General features: G+C 36.1%; 1 protein-coding gene and 1 long non-coding RNA gene across 5 annotated transcripts in view; one reads left to right on the forward strand and one right to left on the reverse strand.

Annotated features, from left to right (window-relative positions):
- Positions 1-3,690: 3,690 nt before the first annotated feature.
- On the reverse strand, positions 3,691-6,779 carry LOC108743423. The gene is made up of 3 exons (XR_001938822.2): positions 6,461-6,779; positions 5,442-6,209; positions 3,691-5,380 (listed from the first exon to the last, which is right to left on the reverse strand). It is a non-coding gene; the product is annotated as an uncharacterized LOC108743423 (long non-coding RNA).
- Positions 6,780-6,893: 114 nt separating this feature from the next.
- LOC108743422 (protein TANC2) overlaps positions 6,894-23,119 on the forward strand; it is a 25,803-nt gene continuing 9,577 nt past the window's right edge. For 2 of the 4 annotated variants that reach the window (XM_018478990.1, XM_018478991.1), the window contains exons 1-3: positions 7,106-7,303; positions 10,274-10,455; positions 15,724-15,955. In XM_018478990.1, the coding sequence (XP_018334492.1) occupies positions 7,186-7,303; positions 10,274-10,455; positions 15,724-15,955 (532 nt within the window). In that variant the 5' untranslated portion in view covers positions 7,106-7,185. Of the gene's footprint in view, positions 7,054-7,105; positions 7,304-10,273; positions 10,456-15,723; positions 15,956-23,119 lie in introns of those variants that run through there. The other 2 variants (XM_018478988.1, XM_018478987.1) reach the window with 2 other exon arrangements.

The raw sequence follows: 23,119 nt of genomic DNA on the forward strand, positions 1-23,119 counted from the left end.
GGAACTCTCGAAATCATTAAACAAAGAATAACACCCCTCAAAGGTAAAATCACTACAATTAATGGCTCATGTCTTCATTCTGGCAGACTTTGCATTAAATACCGCCACCCTCACTAACTTTCCAAACCACATTAAGTACCGTTGAAAAAGTCGTTTAAACACTAAAACTAATGGAATTTTAATTCTTCGTTGGTAAATTTTCAACGAGAAAGTTGAGTTGAAATTGTTGCAACGAGTCTATAATTAAACAAAGAAGTTCATGGTGGTAGGTGGTTTGTATTCAGTCGACACTACCAAACGCGGAATTTTTTTGTTTATTCTCNTTTAGTTCAGTCCCGCATCTAGGGACAATTTTATTATCCGAATTGACTACAATAACTGCTATTGTTGATGCGAATTCTACCTGTGGATATGCCCACCATGGATGTGATTCTAACCCGCATCTAGGGTTGTCATTAACTTCAATTATTCAAACCTTATCACTCACATTTACTCAATCGTGTAGGTACCTACTTATCTTTCGCACTCTATCACACTCAAATAGATTCGTACATACATTTGTTCATTGTTACGTTTTTCTCTTTTTTTTTTTTTCTTCACAGGCACGTTCGAACTTCGCATCCCTCGTGTATGTGCATACGTTAACAAACAATTTTTACGTCGAAGTGTTTATCCAGGTGATATATTCAGAAATTTGGTTCATTCTGGTTCCGAACTGCTGAGTTCAATACTATCGTCACTGTCGAGTCTAATTGAATAAGGTTTTAATCTATCTACTGCGCAAATGTTCTCATATCGTTTCTGTGATCGTTGTGTTCCTGGTATATCGGTTACAACATAACGATCCTGACCTAATACTTTGGTTATGATATACGGTCCACTATATTTAGGCATTAATTTCCTGCTTTTTCCGTCATTAGCGTTTAGTTGTGTTTTTAATAGAACTTGTTCACCAATTTTATATTGTCGCGGCCTAACTCTTTTTCTGTCATAATAAAGTTTCTGCAATTTTTGTTGTTCCTTGATAACCCTACCTACTTCTTTTCTTGTTTCATGACGATTTTCAGAGATCTGGTTACCTTCAGCGGCAAGATTACTTTCCGTGTTCGCGCGTAAAAATGAGTCATCTATACCACGAGGTCTAAATCCAAAGAATAGTTCAAAGGGACTTTTGTTTGTGCTTTTGTTAATGGTACAATTTATTCCCCATCGAATTTTATGAATGATTTCATCCCATCTATTTTCGTCGTTTACCATTGTTCGAAGACTGTTTAATATAAGTCTATTATATCTTTCAACCTGTCCGTTCGCTCGAGGTGTTGCCGCGGCTACATGTACAAGCTTGATGGCTTTCGCTTTACTAGGGACAAAAGGGCCTAAATGGTCCACATGTATAGTATGCATAGGTTCTAAAACATTAGTGATGGGGTGTAAATACCCCGGCTGTTTCGAATAAACATCTTTGTTATATTGGCAAGGCAAACAACTACTTATATAATTCTTTATATATGTTATTTACGCATTTTGGGAAACCAGTAATTACGTTTTACAGCATCTACAGTTTTGTCTAACTCGAAATGGCCTATGCTGTCGTGAAAATAACTTACTACTTGTCGTCGCCCAAACTTTGGTACCACCCAACAATTTCCTGATTCCGTCTTTTTGTAAACTTTATTTTGTTCTAAAAGATACTCTCTGTGGATTCGTCTTTCTTCTTCGTCTAAAGGGGTTCGACTAAGTACGTCTTTGAGATATTTTACTCTACTATCTTGGGATTGAGCCGATAAAATCCAGTCACCCTCTGTTATGTTTATAGTTAAAATTTCTAATTCTGGTTCAACTATGGCTTCCGGATTTGGAATTGNTTACATGCCAGGAAATGTATAAAAATTGTCATATTTATGAATTTTGAACCCCTATAACTTATTATGGGGGTGAGACTGCCACGAACTTTTTATGGTACAGTGATGGGGAGACCCCCTTCTTCGATCCCCCCCATCCCCACCCCCGAAGGGGGTGGGGGCCATCATGTAGACTTTTACCAAAGCATCATTATCATAAGGTCGTCAATCCTAAGACTAGTTGGACACACACCTCCACTCCTTCCTATCCTGAGCTAATCTGAACTAGAACATCCTACATACTTTTAACTATTTGTATTTTAAGCCAAACATACACCTTTAACAATATTTTTAGAATTTCTAAATTAGCCGTTTGCAAACATAGAAATGACTTCTTTTTATTGAAGGCGACTATCCTCTGCTTCATATCCCTACTGCCCCTTCCGCCCTGACTTATCTGACTTCCTAGATACCTGAAATAAGTCACTTCTTCTAATCTTTCGTCTCCTATCTTTATATTCGCTCTTTCCCTACTTTTCTTCCCTTGCATACCAGTATTTTTGTTTTACTTTTATATATTTTCATACAATAATGTTTTGTCAATAGGTACCGTATCCATTTTATTTCAAGATATCTCTAACTCTTCTGTGCTAGATGCTAATACTGCTATGCCATCTGCAAATCTAAGCATACTAATTTTTTGCCCCTCTATAGTTGTACTGTAATGATGTTGATTGCGTCTTCGATGTGTAGATTAAGAAGTAGGAATGTCAGTGTGCATCTTTATCTAACTCCCTTCCTAATATTTACTTCTCTAAGTTGCTGGTCCAACTCTATAACTGCCTGTTGCTCTTTATGCAAACTAAATATCACTCTTTTATCTCTGTAACTCATTCCTACAATTTTTAAGTATATGTAGTATTGTCTCCCATTTAACATTGTCAAAAGCTTTTTCTAAATCTACAAATCCTATGTACGCACTCTTTCCTTTTTCTATCGTTTTCTCTGTTGTTACCCGTAAAGCTAGAATGCCCTCCCGCGTTCCTCTATTTCTTCTAAACCAAAATTGATCTATCCTTAGCAGTTCTCCCGCCCTTTTTTTCATCCTTTTCTGTACAATTCTAGTTAAGATTTTTGATAGGAAGTTAAGGTAATTATTCTGAATGTCTCGACTTATCCCCGCCTCTCTATTTGGTGTGGTTATTATATCCGGGACTTTCCCCGTCTCGTAAATATGACTAACTAGCTTAAACAGTCATGGGTCCTACTTTGTAGTATGCGGTTTGCTGTTCTTGCCTTTTTTTGAGGTACGAATTTTTGCAAACGAAAGGGAAAGAACATGATCACAACAACAGTTACTTCGGTCATCTTAAGGAGTCAGTTCGATAGATCATACGTCAGAGGTAGTCCGCATATACTAAAGTAGCACCGGCCCATTATCAAAAATTACGAAATNTGGGTGGTCATACATTACAATCAGTGAGTGAACAACGATCATCCCCTGTTTTCCTACCCTTAGGGTTAGATTTTTTCCAAATTTATATGGAATCAACTTCGGGGTATACCCTTTCCAATAAAAAAAGAATTATCAAAATCGGACTAATCTGTAAAGTTATGCGTGGTCATACAAAAAAAATATACGCGTCGACTTGAGAACCTCCTCTTTTTTCTCGTCGGTTAAAAAGCATTCCTCATAATGTATAACCCTTATACTTATATACTAACTCTATGCAATGAATTAGTCGTTCTCTATAACATAAAAATAAATCATATTTAAATACCAAGAAAGGCTAGTGAATATGAAAAATATTAACTATAGAAAAAAAATGTCTATCATTGCAATTTTAACTTTTTTAATACTCAATTGAACAAAAGAAAATTCAGGATTCTTGAGTTTAAGTCTAAGTACCTGAAAAAAACACCAGCTAACCATCTTAAACAAGCGGAACTCTCGAAATCATTAAACAAAGAATAACACCCCTCAAAGGTAAAATCACTACAATTAATGGCTCATGTCTTCATTCTGGCAGACTTTGCATTAAATACCGCCACCCTCACTAACTTTCCAAACCACATTAAGTACCGTTGAAAAAGTCGTTTAAACACTAAAACTAATGGAATTTTAATTCTTCGTTGGTAAATTTTCAACGAGAAAGTTGAGTTGAAATTGTTGCAACGAGTCTATAATTAAACAAAGAAGTTCATGGTGGTAGGTGGTTTGTATTCAGTCGACACTACCAAACGCGGAATTTTTTTGTTTATTCTCGAGGAGGAGAAATCTTCTAAAGACATCCCCAGAAGGAAGGCAGTGTCGGCTTTTGCCATCTGAAACCCCTGCCTCGAGTGGAGAGATCAACCCGAAGGTTACACACATCCCCGGCAAGGAAAAATGAAAAGGTTGGGAGTGGGTGAAGGATTGACTAGGAGAGGACAGTATGAGGATATTTGGTGGAGAAAACGTCGAAAATAGGTGATCCACACTTATTGTGATGGATACTCGCGCTAAAGAATGAAGTTCACAACTTAGACCTACTCTAGCTGCTGCCTTGACACAGTGTTTTATGAAATCCTACAAACGGCGCGGTAAACGCCACCTGTGGTACGTGCTACATTTAGAATAATTCAATATATTCAACAACAACAGTACTCTGTTGCAACTGCCAGGCGCAGATCGCGATTTGTAGGATTTTTAAAGAACCCTGTGTCAAAGGCAGCAGCCAGTGCTTATGAGATCCAAATATATCGAAATCACAAACCGCGTCTGACAGTTTCGACAAAATACTGACTACCTACCATGAACTTCTTTGTTTTTGGTAACATGCCTGTCACATATGGTAAGCTACGCCGTAGATTCAGTTCAACAAGTAGATATCCATCTATATTAATGGACCCTGTTGAACATGTTGAATTCCACTAAATGTAGCATTGTACAACAGATGGCGTTCAAAAGCTTGATGCCCTAATAATAATAAACTCTCATATGTTCAGTTCTCATCTCAAATCGGCAGTACTGTTGAAAATTTACAGCTGTGTCGATGAGTGTATTATTTAGAAAATATGATTTGCGTATAGCTCATAGATCAATAAACATTTCGAATAGTAAATAAACAATAAACCGTGCTGTCGCTTCTTCCTCTCCTCTCACTAGGCAAACCATAACCTTTTAATTTCCTTATCGACTATAACAATTGATAGTTACGCTAAAGTTACTTACACCGAAAACCGCTGTTCTGATAAGAGAACAGAAGTAGGTAAATCCATATCACTTATGTAATCGATTAAATGTTACATGATAACGCCATTCTATTCATTGCTTCGCATTAAAACTTTAATTCAGTAAATCCTCGATAAGAAACTAGGTAGTTGGACATTTTCTTTGTTTGGAAACAAAGCCAATTCAATGTTAGCGTCCGATACTAAAAACGCTAAGCGTTTGTTAGATTAATTTAATAGCTTGCACGTTCCGAAGAATGATTCTCTGGTGTCCAAATGGGAAAAACATAATCACATCGTTACAATAGTCAGTGGCGTATTCAGACCTGCAAAAATAAATTTCAGGCCCGAAACCACCTACACTATTTTGCGGCTGGCTATACTTACAATACATGAAAGGCAAATGCAACATTTTGCCTACAAGAATCTTTTCAAGGATCATAAACTCGTCAGTCCTAAAACTAGTTGAACACGCACCTTCACTCTTTCCTACCCTGAGGTAATCTTCGCATTTTCCTAAAAGTATCATTAACTATTTGTGAACATTAATCTAATGTAGGTCTAGCTCCACTTCTCTTCACTCCTGTTTTTGATTGTAATATTTCTATAACTAGTCCTTGATACCTGAGAAGGTGTCCTACCTGCCTATCTCGCCTATTTGTTCTTGACTTCCATAACGTCTTCTGCTCTGCTCTCTCTGAGACATCCACATTTCTAACCTTCTCTGACATACAGACATTACATTTAACAATCTTTTCCGAATTTCTAAATTAACCGCGAAGAAATGACTTCTTTTTGTTAATTGGTCCATCTTCTGTTTTATATCTCTACTGCTTCTTCTATCCTGAACCATCTGACTCCCTAGTTACCTAAAATAAGTCACTTCTTCTAATTGTCCATTACCTACTTTTATATTCACTCCTTCCCTATTTTTTTTTCTCTTCCATACCAATGTTCTGAGCTTAGGTTTTACATAATTAAAGTTTGAAGTGGACATCTCATTTTGTTTAAAACATTGGTAGACGAGAAAAAGAATGTTTCCGCAATAATAGGACTTTTTTGAATCCTTTAAGTCCCAACTGACCAATTTTTGCTTCGTTGAAGTCCTTTCCTTTGTATATGATCAAACTTATTCAAAGATTGCACGTGGACCAACTACTAAACGTCATACATACGTTACATATTATCTCTTTCGTACTGTCTCATATTTCTAATCATACTAAATTTATGATAATGTTATTTAAACTCACATTTAACTCATACATCGATTTACAAAAGTGCAAAAAATAGGAAAGTATTTTAATATCTTCCGCGTGGAAATTGCCACCGGAACCGAAAGCGAAGATGAAAATCACCCGAAGGATAACAAAATCCTTTTCTAGTAAGGAATAAATGCAATTTCTTACCCCTGAAAAAATGTTGTGGTTTCGCCCTTGAAATCAGGGAAAAATATCTTACTTTCGGTAAGAGTTTAGTAAAAATCAGTTTTTGACAGTCGTCCATTGAATAAACTGTAATGCCTAAATCGGTATCTTTCGATATTTTGTTGTAGTTCCACACTCAAGTTTGATTAAACATTAAAGGTAAATGCTGTCTTCATAGCATTCAATAATCCTTCGCGTATTTCTACAGAAAACAAGCTTATCATTTACTCATGCGAAAAATGCCGATGTTTTTGTAAATATACCCTAATAACCACATACCAGCTACTTATTGGATTTCGTACAAAATATATGTTTATTTATATATTGAACATCGATTCTTAGTAACTCGTTGTCGGTCCGTTATCGCAGCTTATCTCGTTATCATTTAGACTGTTTAGTCAGTTTTCCAAAGAAGCTTGGCGCCGGTAGTGGATCCATGAAATGATACAGTATAGATAGGCGTACCTCCAATATAATTTTTATTCACTTGACAAGCCTATTGCAACCAGTAAGCATATATAAGTGTTCGTGGTGTTATTAAAATTAATTAAGACTAAACAATATAAGAATCTAAAGTAATTAAGAGAAAAATATTAAAAGATGTGCAGTGTACTGAGTGCGTTCATTTTATTGTTGTTCCAGATCTGGCAGCGATACGAAGCCTCCTAGATTCCGAAATCAATTCCGAAATTTGTCGGGGCTGTAACATGCCCTTCGACAAGGGTAAAAAAAGAAGGCTGATTGACAACTGTGGTCACGAAAGATGCTATTCCTGTATGTTCACCAACGAAGCGTGTCCTTTATGTCTACAAAATTTGGAAGATGGTAAGTGAATTAATTAATAGATAACTGCTTTACTACAGATATCTCACTTGAATATCAAAACCTAAGTAATTATGTCAGTCAAGATAAAGCAAGTAATAAACAAGTAATCGGACATTTTCTCACAATTAAATAAAAGGATAAGGAATAAAGCCATTCTTTATTGAAACTGAATTAACGAATAAAACACAAAATGCATTTCGATATCCAAGATGTCAAAATTGGTTAAAGCTTTTGCGGCCAGTTGGTGAACCGCTGCAGTCCTAAGTAGGATCTAAAGTTGGTTTTGCTTTTGAAGTTCCTTGAAGTTCCCCGCTTATGCTCCATAAAATTCTCTTATCTTGAATGTATTCATTCCATAGAGGGATCGCTCCATAAGTTCGTCCGCGCATGTGTATCAGAAAATTATGTTAATTTATATGTACTCGTCATGACTTAATGGTGAACCCAAATGAATCAAAAGAGTTCGCATTGACAGTTCAGGAGTTAGAGATAGCTTTAAATAAAATGGATGCGGTACTTATAAAACAGTACTGTATGAAAATAAATAAAAGTAAAACAAAAATACTGGTATGCAAGGGAAGAAAAAGTAGGCAAAGAGCGAATATAAAGATAGGGGACGAAAAATTAGAAGAAGTGGCCGATTTTAGGTATATAGGAAGTCAGATAAGTCAGGATGGAAGGAGCAGTAGGGATATAAAGCAGAGGATAGCGCAGGGTCGAGTCGCCTTCAATAAAAAAGTCACTTCTATGTTGGCAAACGGTTAATTTAGAAATTCGAAAAAGATTGATAAAAGTGTATGTTTGGAGCACGGTGCTGTACGGGTGCGAAAAATGGATAGTGGGTGCGGCGGAAAAGAAAAGGTTACAAGCGTTCGAAATGTGGTATTATAGGCGGATGATGAGGATACCGTGGATAGAAAAGGTTAGAAACGAAGGGGTATTAGAAAGAACAGGAAAACAGAGGACTCTATGGAAGTCAATAAGAAATAGGCGAGATAGGTCAATAAGTCACCTTCTCAGGCATGAAAGTCTAGTCAGAGACATATTAGGGACAGAATCGGGAGTTAGAAGGGGTAGAGGTAGACCTAAATTAAATTACTGTTCGCAAATTTGTTTTACTGTTACCAAGTTTCAACTATCTTTGCTTTCTTAATTTGGATCTCTAATTAGTATCTATCTAATAAACTGATGTGGTCTCGTGGTCTCTTATGCAATTTTCTTATACAATAGGAAATTGAGAAATAAAGGAAATGCCGTTGTGAGATGGCTATAAATCATGCAGGTTCCGGTTATTGACAAGTGTTTTAACTTACAATAAATTATCCCACTCGCTTTTACAATTATGTAGATTCCATCTCTGTAGCTACCGAATTTGACCTTACACGTAGTAAATTGAATACATTACTCAAAACTTACTTGTTGATGAACCGATAAAATACAACAAGGCCTTTATTTAACTTATTATATTTGCCTAGGTGTAAGGACACCTTTACATTAATAAAACATTATATAGTGGCTTTATATGTACCTGCGTACATATTGGAATTTGGAAATTTTAATACCAAATTTGAGAAATTGATCACAAAAGAAAGGATATTACGCTCCTGTTATGTGGAAGTAGATGAAGATCAAAGTTTGTAATACGTTACGTTTTACAACCGGAAAGAAATGAAAAAACATTTTTTGAATTCTAATTTAACAAAGCAGAGAGGGATTATACAAAGGGTTACGATCTTATTTCGTATGGGAGGAAGTGGTAGAAATTGATGAATTTTACGTTAAGTAGTTTGTGGACATCCCCAAACGAACGAACTTTACGGATGTGTCCAATGGAGACTCTAACAAAAACTGAATAAAATTGTGAATGAATCGTTAATAAAAATCAATCATTGATATAGTAGATATTTTTATAAAATTGTTCAAGAACAATATATGGATTAAAAACAATTTGTAATGAAAATACGAAGTCGAAAATGTATTTCCCTTACTAAGAGCGTTTATCTAAATTGTGTTTAAAACCAAACAATCCCATATTTGGAAAATGAACTATCAGAAGTTCACTGATGGGATACCTAAAGTCAACAAACACTATTAATGAGTACAAAAGACATCAATGTTAGGATAATACATATACAAACCTAATGGGTTAAAAATTTATGTTTCTGAGATCATTATACATACTCTAGACATCTTACTCCTAACCTTAGTTTTTTCCAATTCTAAAAACCATCATCATAAGATCATCAGTCCTAAGACTGGTTGGACACGCACCTCCACTTCTTCCTATCCTGAGCTAAAACAAGAACATCCCACATCCTAAACTATTTGCAAACAGTAATATAATAATAATCTGCCTCTAATATGCCTGAGAAGGTGTCCTACCAACCTATCTCGTCCTCTATTCTCTTATTCTTTCTAATACCTCTTCATTTCTAACCTCTTCTTTTCCACCGCGCCAGCCGTCCATGTTTCGCACCCGTACAGCGCCACGCTCCAAACATACACCTTTAACACTCTTTTGCGAATTTTTAAATCAATCGTTCGCGAGCAGAGGAGTGCCCCTTCTTTTTATTGAAGGCGACTCGACCCTGCGCTATCCCTTGCTTTATATCCCTACTCCTTCCATCCTGACTTATCTGACTTCCTAGATACCTAAAATCAGCTACTTTTTCTAATCTTTCGTCTCCTATCTTTACATTCGCTCTTTCCTAATGTTTCTTCCCTTGTATACCAATATATTTGTTTCACTTTTATTTATTTTCATACAATACTGCTTTGTCAATACAGCTTCCATTTTATTTGGAGCTATCTCTTGAAAGACCAATTAATCCAAAATTATTGGATATCATTTTTCCCTTTTAGATTAAAGTGACTTATTTTTATTTTTAAGTAAGTCGATGTCTATTTAACACCCTAATAGAAAATCATAATAAAAAGAATTGTCTTCTATGTAGTCTTTCGTTGTTGCAGATACCTACAGCTACAGAAAGTTTGGTTGTTCTGGTCTTCAGGGTTCAGAAATAACCCTCTACGGTGACATTAACATCCCTCGTGATATTCAACGAATTGAACCCGAAAAACCATGTGATCGACTCATGTATCAGACAAGGACAAAGGTCAAAACTAACGGACATCTTACTAACCTTATGCAGGTGAGTAGTATAACTAGAAAATATTACCCAATAATCTCATAAAAATAACATTAAAAAACGTAATAGTAATTCTCGGTAAATAAAGTGAAGCATAAATTATAATGTCTGACAATGATGATCAGAATAGTATGAATTAATTAAAAAAAGATTTGATTGTGGTTGGTATTTATATTTAATATTAATGTAAAAATTCATTTAATTTTTATCGTCACCTATCGCAGAGTGTTGATGTGTCAATCCAAAGTCCCGGGTTCGTTTCCCGGCGAGGATGTAACAGCTACAATTTTTCCTCTTTAGTTTGGGGTAATTTGTACTTGATAAAAATTAAATGAACGTTCACGCTAATGTTAAATGAATTAGTAATTTACCGCTTTTCATATAAAATAGACTTAGTATGTTTAAAACCATAATTTTCATGCTCCAACTCCAAAGAAAATAATTTTTGTTCTATTTGTACTTCTTTTCAAATCCTTTAAAAATAACATTCAAAAACATGAAAATACTTAGGTCATCTCATTATAGTATTTAAGATTTGGGAAAACTAGGAACGTAGACTAATTTCAGTACCTAGCATGATGTGTCGGTTGTAATCAGGGTTTTGTTTATTGTTTTAAACACACTTTAATTTAAGACATTTCATTTTGATTTTGTTTTAAACATGCGAACTCTGACTGTAATAAAGCAATCACGAAGTCAAGCGAATACAAAAACAGTGTTGTTATGTACTGTAATGTTCGTGAATTTAACAAAATTTCTTCTAAGACTGATAACGACATTAACTATTTATTTACACTAATTATTATAGAACTTAAAAACATTATTAAATTATTACTACACTTAGGTAATTATTCTATTTATTTACACTACTGTTACTATTCACTGTTCTATTTATTTCACTTCTATCACTGTCTATTTGTTTCTTGATTCTCTTCTGGAACGGTCAATTTATTTCTACTCTACTTCGGCGATCGTCTTTTCCTTTTTATACTCCCTTGCCTCCTTTCGGGAACGTTCTTCAGCCTTCCAGAGAAGTCTCGTTTTCTTTGAACGCTTTAATTGCTTTCCTGGAACGCAGGTATGACACACACGTTTACAGATGTGGCGCACATGAAGAAAAGTGCCTGCGGCTAGTCGGCGAATCGATTAGCCGCTCACACACACGTATGCCCGATCGCACACAATCACGCTCGTGGTCGCTACAATATATATCTAGTTGTCTCTTTCTTTCTCCATGTGCGTATAATTTCTTTATAATTGCAAAGCTAATGAAAATATATACATTAAACCACAAGGTGATAAATAAACTTTCTTCGTTTTAAGGTATATAATATCTAATTTAAGAGACGTTCCCGACAAAAGAAGGTGCGGCGAGGTCCTTTATTCTCTCCAAAGATAGTCCAGCAGTTACCACGCGCAAACAGCTACGTGTGCCCAGTAACAGTTTGGCGCCCAACGTGGGGCCATGTAACGTCTTCAGAGCGAAGAAACCCACGCCTAACAGGACAGCACAACGCAGCCCTTCTTCAGGGACACCGTCGACACGTCAAGACCATCGCCGTTTCAAATCCCGCTCCGAACGCCACCACCGCCAGCAACCCAGCCAGTGCCGCCAACGCAGGTCACCTTTAATCCTGCCACCTTTCAAGTTCGGGATGAGTGGCCCAGCCCATCAACGCCGAAGGTACCAGCGACCAAGGCGGAAACCTCCACAAGCATTACGCAAACACCAACCCTACTGACAGAGGGTTTCGAAAATTGTCAGTAGCGCCCAAAGACAACCACCCAAGAAATCGTTCAGGAATTGCTGGATCGTTTAACACGGCCATGAACCCCACGTCCTAGTCCACTACCACGGTTGGGCGGAACACCAGAAGCGGATCCAGAAGTGTTTTTAACGCGCCTCGAGGAACATTTTCACCAGCACAGCCCACAAGATCTCCATCACCATCGCCGTCGGCCAACTAGACGGGGAAGCCCGGGATTGATACCGTCCATACCAGGGTTTGCAGCTACCATTTACCGAGTTCCGAGCGCTGATCACCGGCGAGTTCGACAGCCCGTCGCGTCGAAACACCGCAATGGCCAAGTTTTTCACAGAGCGACAATCAAAGGAACCCGTCTATTGTTTCCTGAAGCGGAAGGAATAGCTGGCAGCCCGTTTGAACTTCGTCCTGACTGACAGCGAGCTCGTGACCCACTGTATGGACTTAGTTCCTAAAGGACTTGCCGCCTACATCGAAACGGTCGCACCCGCAACCTTTGCCGCCTTCCTAGACATAGCGGTGNTAACCTAACCTAACCTACCCTATTGATAAAGATATTTAAATAATGTTTTATATAACTTTCTCAATATTTTTATGTATTTTTCATTAGTTTTACCTTTGAATATTGTTTAAGAATGACTATATAAATATTTACATGCCAGGAAATGTATAAAAATTGTCATATTTATGAATTTTGAACCCCTATAACTTATTATGGGGGTGAGACTGCCACGAACTTTTTATGGTACAGTGATGGGGGAGACCCCCTTCTTCGATCCCCCCCATCCCCACCCCCGAAGGGGGTGGGGGCCATCATGTAGACTTTTACCAAAGCATCATTATCATAAGGTCGTCAATCCTAAGACTAGTTGGACACACACCTCCACTCCTTCCTATCCTGAGCTAATCTGAACTAGAACATCCTACATACTTTTAACTATTTGTATTTTAAGCCAAACATACACCTTTAACAATATTTTTAGAATTTCTAAATTAGCCGTTTGCAAACATAGAAATGACTTCTTTTTATTGAAGGCGACTATCCTCTGCTTCATATCCCTACTGCCCCTTCCGCCCTGACTTATCTGACTTCCTAGATACCTGAAATAAGTCACTTCTTCTAATCTTTCGTCTCCTATCTTTATATTCGCTCTTTCCCTACTTTTCTTCCCTTGCATACCAGTATTTTTGTTTTACTTTTATATATTTTCATACAATAATGTTTTGTCAATAGGTACCGTATCCATTTTATTTCAAGATATCTCTAACTCTTCTGTGCTAGATGCTAATACTGCTATGCCATCTGCAAATCTAAGCATACTAATTTTTTGCCCCTCTATAGTTGTACTGTAATGATGTTGATTGCGTCTTCGATGTGTAGATTAAGAAGTAGGAATGTCAGTGTGCATCTTTATCTAACTCCCTTCCTAATATTTACTTCTCTAAGTTGCTGGTCCAACTCTATAACTGCCTGTTGCTCTTTATGCAAACTAAATATCACTCTTTTATCTCTGTAACTCATTCCTACAATTTTTAAGTATATGTAGTATTGTCTCCCATTTAACATTGTCAAAAGCTTTTTCTAAATCTACAAATCCTATGTACGCACTCTTTCCTTTTTCTATCGTTTTCTCTGTTGTTACCCGTAAAGCTAGAATGCCCTCCCGCGTTCCTCTATTTCTTCTAAACCAAAATTGATCTATCCTTAGCAGTTCTCCCGCCCTTTTTTTCATCCTTTTCTGTACAATTCTAGTTAAGATTTTTGATAGGAAGTTAAGGTAATTATTCTGAATGTCTCGACTTATCCCCGCCTCTCTATTTGGTATGGTTATTATATCCGGGACTTTCCCCGTCTCGTAAATATGACTAACTAGCTTAAACAGTCATGGGTCCTACTTTGTAGTATGCGGTTTGCTGTTCTTGCCTTTTTTTGAGGTACGAATTTTTGCAAACGAAAGGGAAAGAACATGATCACAACAACAGTTACTTCGGTCATCTTAAGGAGTCAGTTCGATAGACCATACGTCAGAGGTAGTCCGCATATACTAAAGTAGCACCGGCCCATTATCAAAAATTACGAAATACCTTTTTTTGGGCGTTTAATTCCCATCTGCTCCTAATACTGAAGGGTGGGTAGTCCCAGCTGGCCACACCGGAGGGTTTGGCGAAAGGCTATATCTTCAGCCTCCTTTTAGGAATCTTAGGACTGGATGGTTGGTGGTTGTGAAAAGAGAAAGATGAAACAGTCGAAATAAAGACAGAATAAAAGTGAAATATTTTCTTTGCAATATTAGCTCCATCATTTCAGGGAAATGATCCCGGGAGACCATAGAAAAAAGGTAGGCGGACCCAGAATAGGACCGGTATCAACCCAATGCTAAGCACTGGTATAAAAATACCTTACGTTTTGTTGTTTTCATGGAGGAACGGAGTTCTTCGAAAGGTACCCAGTTGTCTTTGCGACTGGGTAGTATTGGATTCACTCTAGAAGGGTAGGCACCCCAACGGCTAAAACCACTTCCCCCTAGCTCGTTCCATGATAGCAACACGTTCGATTCATATCATGATGATGATGTTTATATAAACTTGAAATAAGAATTATATTTACACAGGTTTATCAAAGATAGATATCGAAAATTTGTATAAACATAATTTTTATTTATGTTTCAAGGTAAATTATCTAGAAAGCCACGTTCTCAAAAGTAAACCTACTGATAGTTTTGTTAGTTAAAATCTTGAAACCGCGGCATATATGAATTAGTAAAAGATTAAATATACGAAGTAGCTCTAGATAAATAATAAAATTCATACTGTTAATTAAATAAATACTTCATTCATTTTATTTTGTAGCAGTGTGTTATTAGGTCACACTTGTTTGTCTTTCTCTTTAAATATTAAATTTTAAAATTATAACGGCTCTTAGACAGACAGTGATCTAATCTAGGTTCCCATCTGACTCTTTTAACTCCTGTTTTTACTTCTAATATGCATCTAACTAACCCTTCATGTGAGAAAGATTATTAGTAGTAGTAGTATTAGTAGTAATCCATCTTATTTCCTATTAACTTCCATGTGCATATAATTTTATATATTTGGAATAACTTAGTCAACAAAAATACCTACATATAAAGACAATTTTTTTACTCAAACAATAATTAATAAATAATTTAATAGCATAATAATAATAATGTTACCCTACTTTCTTATATAATTGGGGAAAGTACAAAATAACAGAAAACCATTATAGAACGAGTGAAGACGCCTCACCACCTTGCATTATTTGCTTCTTCTTGATCTTGGATTCGACTCTTTTTGATTATTATCGATTTCTATATTTAAACGGTCACTAATTGACCTACCAACCCAGTAGATATAACAGTAGGTGTTAGCTTGCACTTTTAAATAAATAATTCAAATGTGTTAACTTTGTACCGATGGCCTAAAGAAGAATTTATGGATTCTATGTATGTACAAGCAGAATTAAATATTTCTTTCGTTGTTTCAGAATCGATCGGACCGTAATTCAGGCTGTGATCCCGCTCATCCCGAAAAATTACCAAAAACGCGACCGTCAAACCCCAGAACACGCGCCACTGCAGAATCGTCATCGGTTATGACGCAGAGTTGTCCGACGCCTCCTCATTCAAGAAGAAATTTCTTCTTGAGTCCGAAGGCTTTGCGAAGTCCGTTCGCTCAAAGAGCCGCGAGACAAGCTGCGGCCGATTCCACACTTTCAGGTAACTAAATCATTGGTAACCTTAACATTTTTGTTCCCGCGTTTTATTTTTCGTTTTCGTCTTTTACTTAAATGTAGGTAGGTAGGTATGTGAAGGAGTCGACCGAAACCTGCTTACCGTTGCAAGATTGCTAGTAAAAACAAAAAAGTAATAATAAAGTAAAAGATTGCCGGTCGTCGATGAAGAATTCTTGAAAATTCTTGCGGATGCCTTTCGTCATTAGAAACCATTAAATAGCTTTTAACAGCTCTTGTTTAGTCTATCGTTTAGCATAAATTTAAAATATCCTTTCTGAAAAATTTAATGATTGCATTGTGTGTTTTATTTTTCACAATAACGATCTTATTTTCCACATTTCAATTCAATAATTTTTGATAAGCTGAAGTCTCTAATACGACTCACCGTTAAACCGTTTGAAATACTTACAATACATTCGAGTTAAATATGACTTCAAGATGGCGAATTGTTCTTTTTTCACACCTGTCTTGATTAGTAGATCAGATAAGGAGGTTTATACCTACAGTATAATACGAATAACTGTATGACATTGTTATAAATTAAGTATACAGGGTGTTTCTGAAATAAATAGCAAGCTTACAGAAAAACAAGAAAATTAAGTAAATGTTTAGTAGCCTGAAAGTCCGCCGTTTTCGAGAAAAACGTATTTGAAAGGTAAGTCCGGTCCTGGTGGAATCACGGGCTACGCAACGTCACATTCTATCAGCTGCAGCATCCGTGTTGTACTAGTATTTCTTTTGTATTTTGTCTTCTTAATATACTATTAGAGATGAACAAAGTAGTTATTTAATTAATTGTTACGGCAATGGGTGTCTAAAGATTACTATGTGTAGTAGCGTAATAGGAGGCTGTTGATATTCCCATTATTAGTCGTTTGACAACGGTTAATGCTTACATCTTTCATCGATGTAGTTGCGTAATCGTAATTTCCTTACGCGTTGTCAATTCACGCCCAGGGCCGGCTTCGGATTACAACTTCGTCTGGTTTTCTTTGTCCTTTAACCAAGCTGCTTTGCTCTCCTCTATTGCATCTTCTTAACACTCTCCATAACTTGCTACTTATTTCAGAACCACCCTGTAAAGTAAACGTTTTCGTAATACTTGTTTAATTTGAAAACATCCAATGACTTTTCCAAAAATTAGTTTAAAAATACTTTATTAAAAGATGATGAATGATTACGTACCTAATAAAGAACCCAAAAAATTTACTAATCAATTTTACACGAACTCTATTTATAAATATCTCGTTTTGTAATCAACAAATTACTCTGAAGTTGTAGAGGTAATGGAAAATTATATTCTCATTAATTTTTATTGAATTATATAGAAACGTAGGTTTATGCGTGATGTACCTTACTCGCAAACGTCTTATCCGCTTTAAATTAATGAGGAATTGTTTGAAATTATAAATAATGTAAGTAAAGCATTCTTTATTACTTCGCCGCTTATTGTTCTATTAATTAATCCGTTTTATCAGAAATTTTAAACATTCCAAGGAAACTATTGCTAAAGAGTAAACATATTCGGAATGTGATAATAATAAAGGTAGAGATATGGTTAGTCACATTTTTTCTATTTTTTTTTTTATTTATTTATGTAATAATATAATTATTCTCATTTTTTATAAACACTGTTTTTTGTTATTGTGGTCAATACTACATTTACGCTTAGGTTTCGAAAAAATCTCAACAGTGCTGTATTTCGCAAAAAAAATAAATCTGTAGAAATGGATGATGTAATGATGGCAAATTCGTAAAATATCTAATTTTATGAGAAGTTCGTCGATTCCTCCTAAAAATGATCTACAACCATCGTCCTAATCCGCAGGATCTTGGAATAATTATTCATATTGTAATTATTGTAATTACATATTTTATTAGAATAATTACTACTCAATTATATTATATTTGCTATTTAGAAGAAGTTGCCAGTTCTTGATACTTTTAATGTGAAAAAAAGAGGGTAGTAATGCTTTTATTGAATTAACGAACCGACACCAAAGTTTCGCCTTTTGTTGGGAGGCTTTATCAAGGCTAAAAAATATGTATGTAGTAGTTGAACAAAATTTAATTGTGGTGGACACTAGAGGTGTACAAAATGGTTTTTTAAAAGTATTTAAATACAAAATGCAAATACTTTTTTGATTTGTTATTTCAGATGTAAAATGCAAATTGTATTTTAAATGCTAATAGTGGTGTTTGCAGCTGCGAAGATTGAGTAGGATACATAGTTTTTCTATCTTTATGTTATAGTTTCTTCAGTTCAGCAACAAACAATTCTTCTATATGTTTCCTTATTTACCTTTGTCATCGTTTTAAATGGAAAAAGTCACTGATGCCAAAATAGAATTGCAAATAATTTTATTCATCTAAAATCGCCATCAATTATTTTATATCGAAATATTTAGAACCCCATTTTGTTTCTGATCTTTTACACATTGTAATACGAGAAAGAAATGGAATCCATGGTTTCTTTAACTTTGGGTTCAACTAATAAGTGAAGTTTTTTAATCGTTTTCTAAGAATTTTAGAGTATAGTGCATTTATTAGCACACCACAATGTCTTGAAGTTTTCAATTTTACACAGCTGGCATATATCAATCCGATATTGTTTTGCGGACTGTTTTGTCGTAATTCATAGAATTTCGTAGTTCCTTGCTAAAGGTACAATAAGTGGTGGTTTGATAGGTGCTGATATCAATTTGGAACTTCAAAATTCCATGAACCATGACATTGAACCCGGAAAACAATATCGATCCAATATTTTAGATTATCCGTTTCCAAGGAGTTTAGCTCTCTTCAGTTNCACTACTATTGATATATCATTATTCACTGCGCTATTTATTTCACTGTCAATTTATTTCTCGATTCATTTCTGCAACGGTCAATTTATTTCTCCTTCTTACTTCTGCAACGGTCAATTTATTTCTCCTTCTTACTTCTGCAATGGTCAATTTATTTCTTCTTTTCACTTCTGCAACGGTCAATTTATTTCTCATTCAAACTTCTGCAACGGTTAATTTATTTCTTCTTTTCTTTCGGCGATCGTCTCTTCTTTTAAATACTCTTTTGTTTCCTTTCTGGAACCCTCTAGAAACATCCGGATCGTTTAGTTTTTCTTTGAACTGTTTAACTGCTTTCCCAGAACGCAGGCGCCCGCGGCTAGTCGGCGAATCGATAAGCCGTCCACGCACACGTGTGCCCGATTGCACACAAACACGCTCGTGCTCGCTAAAATACTTACCTCCAATTTATAGAGTAAATTAAATCGATTTAAAACTTGGTGTTGATATTTTTTAAACTTTTTAGTAGACAATTAATTTATCTGATGTGAAATTAATTCATGTTTTACGTATAGACCGATTTACACTCGACATACTTTTACAGTTACAGTTTCTACAGTAAATTATATGGATTGTACTTGTACTTTCTCAAACTTTTTAGTGTAAAATTAATTGACAAAATTAATTCATGTATGCGGCAAACTTTTGCTCGAAACTGCTTTACTGCCACATATTTTATAGGCAAAACAGGTACTAGTACCTATTTATAAATTTTAATATTAAAGGTAAGCTAACCAGCAAGAAATTAACGAGGTATACCAAATTATATTTATTGTAATAACCGTTGCCATATCGCCGCGCATTCCTACGGTGTTTCTGTATGAGTTCAAACAAGGCGACGCAATAAATGTAATGCATGAATAAATATTCCAATTTCCCATGTCAAAGATCCGACACAAAACCAAAAACTATAATGATAATGGTAATTGTAATCATGTTTAACACTATAACATTGGATTGAAGCGAGGGTATTTTATTTGTAACAAATTAGAGTGCAATAAAAACCATGTCGGCGGCTGTAAAACCTAACAGATACGTGCAGCGAGCCAATGTATGCACTTAACTCGGTTTTTTAAGATCTAAAAGTCATGCTAATGCGTCCGAGTGAAATTAGTTGATAATGTATGCATCTTTGTGCGAGATAGTAAACGGCTCGCTCGATTTTACCGTTGTATCGCCATATAATGTGCACAGGCACGAATTGAATGACAGAAGGCCGTTTTTAATACCAAAAATAAACAACTGTTCTCGATTGATCGAGTTAAATTTGTGATGGGACTGGCGTCTGTTTAAAGTTTGCTGCAAAAAGGAAAAGCGACACCTAATCCTGGAACGTTGATTTCCATCTCATTGTCTGCAAGCCACATGTTGCTTACACATATTTTAGAAATTAGTAAACGATGCCGCTTATGAAAAGCATCGGTAAATGTCTAGATGATGACCCCCACCCCCGAAGAGGGTGGGATCGAAAGAGGAGGTCTCCCCCACCACTCTACCATAAAGAGTTCGTGGCGGTCTCACCCCCATAAAAAGTTATGGGGGTTAGGTGAGGGTGGTGGAAGGGGGGATCGAAAGAGGGTGGTCACCTGAGTAAAACCCCATAAAAAATTTGCGGCGGTCTCACCCCCATAAAAAGTTATGGGGGTTGGAAGTTGATTATTTTGACAATTTTCATACACTATAATTCAAATAAAATTCAATAAAATAATTATTTTCAAGCGGGTGGAGGTGGGGGATCGAAAGAGGGTGGTCACAAATGCAAACAAAATATCTTAGTGGAGTACAGGGAATCACAAGACAAAATAAGGAACATGGATACTAGGAATTTGCCAAGCACAGAACATTATAGAACAAAACTAGTTGAGGTGGTCCGGACATATAACTAGAATTACTAGAGAGAGACAAGTAAGCAAAGTATAGGAAACTGGAATGATCAGAAATAGAAAGATAGGAAGACCCAGGAATACACGCACAACCGAAATCAGTAATATCGTGGAGAGAAATAATACACCGAGGAAAGGAATTGGCACACTTCTATAGAGTCCTCTGTTCTCCTATTCTTTCTAATATCTCTTCATTTCTAACCTTCTCTATCCACGGTATCTTCATCATTCGCCTATAACACCACATTTCGAGAACTTCTAACCTTTTCTTTTCCGCCGCACCCGTAAACCCGCTCCAAAGATATACTTTTCATAACCTTTTTCGAATTTCTAAATTAACCGTTCGTGAGCATAATAGTGACTTCTTTTTTACTGAAGGCGACCCGTCCCTGCGCTACCCTCTGCTTTACATCCTGACTTATCTGACTTACTAGATAACACTTCTTCTAATTTTTCATCTCCTATCATTATATTCACCCTTTCCCTACTTTTTCTTCCCTTGCGTACCAATATTTTTGTTTTACTTTTATTTATTTTCATACAGTACTGTTTTGTCAGTACCGCATCTATTTTATTTAAAGCTATTTCTAACTCCTTTTTGCTAGTTACTAATACTACTACATCATCTGCAAATCTAAGCATACTAATCTTTTGCCCCTGTATATCTATCCCTACAGTCGTCTATAATGGCGTCTTCGATGTATAGATTAAAAAGTAGCGATAACAGATTTAACATTGTCAAAAGCTTTTTGTAAATCTACAGATCCTATGTACGCCCTCTTTCTTTTTTCTATCGTTTTCTCTATTGTTATTTGTAAAGCTAGAATGCCTCTCGCGTTCCTCTACTTCTTCTAAACCCAAGTTGATCTTTCCCTAATAGTTCTTCCGCTCTTTTTTCCATCCTCCTCTGTACAATTCTAGTTAAGATTTTTGACACATGGGAAGTTCAGCTAATTGTTCTAAATATCTCGCACCTATCCGCGCCTCTCTTTCTTACTAACTACATTAAATTCTTTTTATTATTGGAATTAGGTCCCGACTACTACAGTATTACTAATTAATACCTTGATTTACAACAAACATCTTAATTATTTAAGTATCAGCTTAAGAAATAAACGAAACAGATACAAATTCAGCTAGTGATTTATAACGGGATACCTACGACCGCGTTAGCGGCCAAGATGTTTGCACATATAAATATGTAGGAACGTCTGATGTTGGAACATTTCCAAAAGGACGCAATGTTCTTTTATTGTTTCTATTAAAACGTATCGATTTCGTTCGGGCAAAATGAATAGAAATTTATACGGCGACCCGAGTAAACACAAATCCTCTACTTTTAACACTGCTCAAATTATTTATTAGTTGTTAACTATTTTCCAAATTAATACTTCTAAATTATATTTATACTGGGTGTCTCACGGTGACCACCTATTAGAATATTTCGGAAACAACTTCGACATAAAATTAAATAATTAACGATATCAGTTTACAGCAATTGGGTAACAGTTCGAAACGTTAAACGAATACATTTAATTATTATCAGCCGATGTCATTAATTGTTTAATTTTGAAGTGAAACTTCTTTACCCACGGTAGGGTAAGTTCGTTTCATACGAGTTGCTGTGTAACGAAATAATGCAACGGATGTCCCCCCTCTACTCGGCCACGTAGTCGAGATGGTAGTGGAGATCGCTTGAGCCGTGAGCGCTCTTCAATGCAACGTTCGTTACAGGCAACTCCGGCGTAAATAATGTAGTCCTAACAAAATGTATGAATGTATTTGTATGTGTTTGTGTATGTGTGCCTACACTCTACAGTCTAAACAACGCCATTGACGTCAATTCTTTAACCCCTATCGCGGTATGTTTGTGTGTTTGCAGAAGTTTCACTTCAGTAGCGTGTTGTATAATTACACGTTGTATTTTTTTTTATTTATCACTTAATTGCTTTTTTACTATTGTTATTTCTTATCCATAATAAAAACAATATTCAATATTTGATATTGAGAATCAAAATATTTGGTAAATGTCTAGATGATGGCCCCCACCCCCAAAGGGGGCGCGGATGGGTGGGATCGAAAGGGGAGGTCTCCCCCACCACTGTACCATAAAAAGTTCGTGGCGGTTTCACCCCCATAAAAAGTTATGGGGGTTAGATGGTGGTGGGGGTAGGGGGATCGAAAGAGGGTAGGGGGGATCGAAAGAGGGTGGTCACCTGAGTAAAACCCCATAAAAAATTTGCGGCGGTCTCACCCCTATAAAAAGTTATGGGGGTTGAAAGTTGATTATTTTGACAATTTTCAATTTTCATACACTATAATTCAAATAAAATTCAATAAAAAAATTATTTTCAAGCGGGTGGAGGTAGGGGATCGAAAGAGGGTGGTCACTTGAACAAAACCCGATAACCTAACCTAACC

This window comes from Agrilus planipennis, unplaced genomic scaffold (assembly GCF_000699045.2).
Source record: "Agrilus planipennis isolate EAB-ADULT unplaced genomic scaffold, Apla_2.0 scaffold457, whole genome shotgun sequence".
Lineage (NCBI taxonomy): Eukaryota > Metazoa > Arthropoda > Insecta > Coleoptera > Buprestidae > Agrilus > Agrilus planipennis.